The sequence below is a fragment of the Phoenix dactylifera genome, chromosome 2 (assembly GCF_051530095.1).
Source record: "Phoenix dactylifera cultivar Ajwa chromosome 2, Ajwa_hap1_PhDact_Kaust_v1.1, whole genome shotgun sequence".
In the NCBI taxonomy this organism is placed as follows: Eukaryota; Viridiplantae; Streptophyta; class Magnoliopsida; order Arecales; family Arecaceae; genus Phoenix; species Phoenix dactylifera.
Genome location: NC_143191.1, coordinates 5,590,275 through 5,597,172, shown reverse-complemented (window position 1 = coordinate 5,597,172; position 6,898 = coordinate 5,590,275). Strand labels below are relative to the sequence as shown.

Genomic DNA, 6,898 nt, shown 5'->3' with positions numbered 1-6,898 from the left:
CTGGTACTAATGTACATGCTTATACTAATAAATCTATGTTCTTCACTTATCGGGTCTTTAATGGAAATACTGCACCGACGGAGAATTCTATTGCTACATAAGTGAGAGATGGAGGATGAGTAGATTGATACTAATATCTAGGAAGACTCTTGCTCTCCACGAAGTGCAGCATATATCAAAAGTTAGGAAGAATTTTATTAATGATTCTTTGCTAATAAAGGATGGCTATAATAAAATGATCTTTGAGTCAAATAAAGCCATTCCAACCAAAAATCCTACTTTTATTGGAAAGGATTATTGTTTCTGGTGGACTACTTAAATTGAATGTGACAAAAGTTGAGAGTAATAAAATCAATTCTTTTGTTTACCAATCTTGCATCTTCTAATTAGTGGCGTGATAGATTTGGTCATGTAAACCATAATACTATTAAAAGAATGATGAATTTAAATTTGATTCCTAAATATGATATTGATACAAATTAAGAACGTGAGATATATGTCCAATTTAAGCAACCAAGAAAATCATTTAAAATAGTATATAAAAAACTGAACTTTTTGAATTAATATATAGTGATGCATGAGACTTAAACATTCTAACTAGAAATGCAAAAGATACTTTATTACTTTATTAGATGATTTTTCAGAATACTATTATCTGTATCTTATTAGAATAAAAGATGAAGTTTCTTAAATCAGACAGAGGGGGAGAATATACCTCCAATGAGCTCAATAATTTTTTTAAAATAAATGGCATTATTTTTTTCACCTTATCCATCGCAGTATTAGGAAAAAGAATAAAACTTTGATTGATATGATTAAGTGCATAATTAGTAATTCTATGGTATCTAACAATTTGTAGGGAGAAGTTCTTTCATCCATGTGCTATATTCTTAATAGTATTGTTCATAAGGATGCTAACCTAACATCCAGTGATGTGACAAGATAGGAATCCTAATTTAAATCATCTTCAAAAGGCAACTCCTCTATTGCCATTTATTATGGAAAGCTCAAATCTCTATGAGACGAGTTTGTCGAGTAAATCGAGCTATGATTTCCATCAGCCCCATCTTGATCATAGCCACTGTAAACTTCTCGAAGAGTAAAGCATGGTTCATGATGAAGCTCTTGACTATAGATTGCATCTTGAAGTTAGTCTACGAGTCCTGGTCTGACTTGAAGAGGCCTTGCCGATTCATGAGATCAATGTAGTACTTGTAGTTGAAAGTGTTCGAGGACCGGATATCGATCATGATGGTGTTGTTAGTGTTCTTGGCTGATTAGGTACGGTGGAGGGAGTTGGTGAAGCTCTTGTCCATGGTGGGATCCTAGAAGGGGAACAAACAATCGTCGAAGGAGTATATTTGCCAATACCAATGGTGTGGGCACCGAAGATGGCGATTTTTTCTTTTCTTATTTTTGGCTTGAAACTATATTATACTATAAAATACAAGCATCTCTAGCTACGACCAAAACGAACCGGCTAGCTAGGCCACACCCTTATCCAATATCGGCTCGAAATTTTTTTCCTAAGCTCTGGTCTCGGCTTAGACCCAAAAATTTTAGAAAATATAGACCCGACCTTGACCTAATCCCAAGCCCAAATATGGCCCAAAATCCAATCGAGCCAACCCAAATTTAGTCTGTTTGGGCCAAAAATTAGGCCGACCTGATTTAGGAATTGAGTTTAACTTCCAGACAATCAACCAGAATGCCGATTCTTTTAGCATAACCCTTGAATAAATACAACCGTTAGCATTGATAGCTATAATGTCTCGCTCCTAAATACTGAACGACCATGATTAGTCACGTAGGAAGCCACTCGATCTGCTCTCCTATTAGCCTTCTTGAGCACATACTTCACTGCACATGAAATTGTGTTCATCTTAAGTCTCTGAATATCGATCATCGAGGGATGATTAGGCACTTGATGCTCTGGTTTTGTAGAGATCCAGAAGATGGTTGTCTTGGAGTCCCCCTTCCAATATAATGTGATATGCCTACAGGATGGTAGTATGTACACTAATTCCTCTCATACAGTCCTTAATTCGGCCTGTGGCACCATAGTTTTGTATAGAGAAAAATAGCCTGCTGCCACAAAAGCTGTCTTGGAATTCCAAATGATAAAATCTAACCCACTAATCTGATCCTGATTCTTCACACTGTGCTCAAGCTGCTTCCTTTCATGTACAACTAATATATGTAGTTACGCCAAAGGAGCCTTACTTGTATACTTAGAAGTTTTAGTTTGATTGCAAAATAAATTCATTATCATTGAAATCCATTTAAAACATATTTATAATGATCTATTACTCCACGAGAATATGTTTGACAGCCAAAAGGAGCAGCACCAACAAGCTTTTTCTTTGAAAACAGTTTTCTACGCGAGGTTTTACATTATCTAATATATATATATATATATATATATATTTTATACTCAATGAAAAAGTATAAAAAATATTCTTTTTTGTTAGTTACAAGCAAAATTATCTTTCCAAGATATGCTTCGAATCAGCAAGATATAATATGAAAAGTAACAAAATTTCATTATGGGAAGATATTAGAAAAATAAATAAATTCTTATTATTTGCTTCAAACTAATAATGAGCAAATCATAGTCTTATATATTAATTGGCATGACTTATGATGGTTAATGCTTGAATTAATATGTATTTTATCATTTAATAAGAGGAGTGCTGGTAATTGAACCCAATACGGGACATGGGTTAGATTATCTTTTTAATTAAAAATATAAAATGTTTATAAAATAATTTAATTTTGAGGTCCATTCTTTTGAATGGAAGATGGATTTCGGAGTGCTTTGAGATATGTGTGGTTAGTGATCCAACGATGCTGGGCGCGAAAAAGGTTAATCATAGTCCTGTCTCATCCCCTTTCGTATAGACAGGCCACTTTCCTGCTGCTTTGGTCTCTTCTCAACGATACCACTCTCTTTCCCGCGCCATCTTTACACTACCCCTCCTTTCTTCTTCGTCGACCGCCACCGTTTCTTAAGTTGTCTTTTTTCTGTAGCTTAGTTACTACCTCCGGCCGGCTGGCCTCTTCCTCCCTTATCTTTTCTCCTTCCACAATGGGAAAAATAAAAAATTCTTCTTCCTTTATTTTAATAGTCCAAGAATTTTTTTTGTAGTGTCTGTACACTATAGTGGCTAGATTGGCCTCCTTATCCGTTATCTCATTTAATCTATCCCAAATTTAGATTCAACAATCATTTTTCTAATAAAATAATCATATCCTTATAAAGAAAGGAAATAACAATTACTCCCTAATTGCAGCATGCATGCAATTTATCGAGACACGTGTTTGATAAAACACGGTTATATATGGCAAAGGTCAAAAAGTTTAGAAATTATAAACTAAAAATAATATAGAGATCTAAACCACGGGATTTTAACAAAAACAAAAACTTCTTTAGTTTTCCGCTTTTTTTTTTTCAAACTCCACACTCTTTTTTCTCTCCCTCTCAAGATCGTGTGGGAATGGGCCAAGAGGATCTTAGGAGGAAACCAATTCATACATAAAATTTATAGATGTTTTAGGATGTAATACTTGGGAAATTAGACCATCAACTGATCTGCTCCAAGACACCTTTGATGTACCTTTGTGAACATTACAAATCAGCTTGAAACTTCATTAAACTCTCTTGTAGCACGCAATTGATAAGAAACTATTTTCATCCCATATGTTTCAGAGAATTTAAATCCTGGTGAATTGGGTGAATTTAATTTGACAATATTTCCTATCATGTTTCTTGGATATTAGAAGATGACAAGAGTAACTTGCAGGGCTTTTTATACAGGATATTTTTTTTGGTCATCTTCTATTTATGTTTTGCCTTGTGTGACTTTAGACAATGGAGGGTGACATCCTAATATTCTCACCCTCTTGGTATATATAGCATCGCATCAAGTAATTAAGGGATCAAATGCTTTCATTGCATTACAAAAAGGTGGAAAATTTCCATCGTCAAAATCATTAATAGTACACAAAAGAAAGATACCCTAATGATTACATCATCACTCTAGAATGCCGACGCCAATTATGTAGCAGCATATTGTTATTTTGAGTAGATCTTCTCTTTCTTTCTCTTAATAAATAAAACCATAAGTGGGTTCAACTTGTATCTTCCGCGCGAAGAATGATCGACTTTTTTTTGCCATGTCAACCTTTATATGGCTTGTTATATAGATTTCAAAATATTTTATTATTATTATTTTTTATCTGCTTGTGCAAATTTTGAAGCAGCTATTGTGCAATCCAACAGACGATGTGGCGAAAGAAGGGTAATTATTCTTTCATTCGAAAGATACAATCCGAACCCAACTAGCCTAACCTGGCCTGGCTCATATTTACAACCTTGCAACATGTTCATGCCAAAACCTCATTAATGTTTTAGTCTAGTAAAATTACATCACTTCCAATTCTCTTATTGAGCAACCTAATTCCAAAAACAAAGAAAAAGCAGAAAGCATACAAACCTGAACACACCAATGCTCATATATGGTCCAAACCTGAACATGCTGTCCATTTCCACACCATTTCTACCTCTTAGACCAAACATCTTACAAGACAAACACGTACACAAAAAGCATACAATATTATTACGTCCCATTACACGTGCTACATCACACGTGCAGCCTAAAACACAGCCATCTCCCCTTCTCCGTCCACCAAAGACTCCAACACCCCACTCCGTGACCCAGCATTGCGTGCCGAGCAGTTGGCCCGGATCTCCCCCTGCGTCCCCGTCAGTACGCTCAGCTGCCCCATTTTGATCATGGCCGACGCAAACTTCTCGAAGAACAAAGCCTGGTTCACGGCGAAGCTCGTGACGATAGACCGGGTCCTGGAGTCGGTGTACAGGTCCTGGTCCGACGTGAAGAGGCCTTGCCGGTTCATGAGATCGACGTAGTACTTGTTGTCGAAGGTGTTGGGGGACCGGATATCGAGAACGGTGGTGTTGACGGTGTTCTTGGCCGGGCAGGTGCGGCGGAGGGAGTTGGCGAAGGTCTTGTCCATGATGGGATCCTGGGTGGGGAAGAGGCGGTTGTCGAAGGAGGTGCAGTGGCCGATGCCGATGGTGTGGCCGCCGGAGAGGGCGACGAGGTCGGTGGAGTCGAGTTTGAGCTTGGCCAAGGCTGAGAGGAGGACGGTGACGTTGGAGAAGGGGGCAGGGAGGCTGGCGAGGGTGGCTTGCTGGGTGGCGAAGTTGAGGCCGTCACGGCGGCCTAAGGGAACGGGGTAGTTAGGCCCACCGGACTGCAAGAGAGATTTGAACTCTTTAGCCGGGCGATCTCAAACATCACACATCAAGATCTAGTGGCTTACCATTACATTTAGACTATTTGCTGGAGACAGTAGTGCTTATTTCTGCTGATCTCATTTCTCTTATATATGCTTGTATTTTTCAGTAATAGCAAATATATGAATGTATATAAGAAGTTTTTTGTATACTTTTTTAATATTTAGAAATTATTTGTATCTTTATCGTCAAAAGTTTCAAAGAGGTGTGACCTCTTTTGTAGCTGGATTAATTTGTGACATCAGAAACCAAGTTCCTGGCCTTAAATTTTTTACTACCGTGATACAGGAAGAGGCAAGCTTTGCATGGTTCGTTTCATTTTAAGGGAGGGAGTGAAATATCCCTATTTTTAATTTTCTCTATAAGTTTATCTCACTAACCATTGGAGACTAATTAAAATACGATTCACCTGGTTAGCGGGTGAACATCAATAGTTAAATAGGCGTGTGGTGGTAGGCGGCTATTCGATATCCAAATGCAGCCCAAGGGTCCACACGGGAAATAGCACGGTGCTTAGAAAAGTCAACAGTCAACCGACCGTCCGTACGCTTTTCCAGGCTAAATTCACGGTGACCCAGTGAGCTTTCTTTTCAGTCTTTTTTTTTTTTGGTTAAAGCTTTCTTTTCAGTCTTTGAAACTGTGCATAATGTCGTTGTACCAAAAAATAAAAAAACCTGTCCATTAACGCCACACGCTTACACACGCGCGCGCACACAGACACACAGAGAGAGAGAGAGAGAGGGAGAAGCAATACCAGGTGGACGGAGTCACGGGCAGCGAGAGCGGCGACGTCGGCGCAGGAGACGACCCGACCGCATTGCTTGTCTATAAGAGCCCGGAGTTCGTTGATGGCCTTGAACGCCGCCGGCCTCAGCGTCAGGTTGGGCGGCGCCTGCTGCTCCCCCGGCCCGCTCGCCGACCCATCCAATAACACCGACGCATCACACCCCTGCCATTTTCTAACCTCCATCAATGATATGCAACGAAAGATGGACATATATATAACCATTATTGAGCTCGTGTTAACTAAAGAACCAGTTAAGAGTCATACCTGGACGAAGCAGTCGTGGAAGTGGACTCGAAGGAGGCCGGCGGCGAGGCCGATGTCCTTCTGGAAGGCATTCTTCAAGTAGTTACCCACGATGAGCTCCAGCTTTGGGCAGCTGGACTCGTAGAAGCTCCATGAGAGGCCCTTAACTATGGGAGGAGAGCTCTCGGCTTCTGATAGTGTACAGAAGACTGCAAGTGAAGAGAGAAGCAATAGGAGAGCTATGGAAGAAGAGGAAGCCATTGGGTTAAAGTCAGTGGAAGCACCAAGGTCCCCTTACTGTTCTTGGTCAGCCAAGATGGTCCTCATTTATAGGCTACATGGGTTAGAGATAAGACTCCTCTTCCAGGAAACTGATGCACGCTTTCACAAAAGGCAAGTGGATAATTCCGACATTCAATATGTTCTAGTGGGAGATTTTTCCAATATGGTGGTGTGGAAAAAGAGAGAAAGAGGGTGCAGGCCTTCATCATCGGAATCTACTTTTGAGATGGTGGGTGGGAGGGCCCACGCCTCACTGACTCGTTCTC

General features: G+C 39.5%; 1 protein-coding gene across 1 annotated transcript; it reads right to left on the bottom strand.

Moving 5' to 3' along the window:
• Positions 1-4,389: 4,389 nt before the first annotated feature.
• LOC103704375 (Peroxidase superfamily protein) lies at positions 4,390-6,766 on the bottom strand. Its single transcript, XM_008787633.6, has 3 exons — positions 6,372-6,766; positions 6,075-6,269; positions 4,390-5,277 (listed from the first exon to the last, which is right to left on the bottom strand). The coding sequence occupies exons 1-3, from the start codon at positions 6,609-6,611 to the stop codon at positions 4,657-4,659; spliced, it is 1,056 nt and encodes a 351-aa protein (XP_008785855.3). The 5' UTR covers positions 6,612-6,766; the 3' UTR covers positions 4,390-4,656.
• Between the last annotated feature and the right edge of the window lie 132 nt (positions 6,767-6,898).

Excerpts from the sequence above, each read along its gene's own strand:
- LOC103704375 (XM_008787633.6), bottom strand. The coding sequence starts at position 6,611 with ATGGCTTCCTCTTCTTCCATAGCTCTCCTATTGCTTCTCTCTTCACTT. Across the intron at positions 6,270-6,371 it reads TCCACGACTGCTTCGTCCAG|GGGTGTGATGCGTCGGTGTT; the intron begins GTATGACTCTTA and ends AGAAAATGGCAG. Across the intron at positions 5,278-6,074 it reads CCCGTGACTCCGTCCACCTG|TCCGGTGGGCCTAACTACCC; the intron begins GTATTGCTTCTC and ends TCTCTCTTGCAG.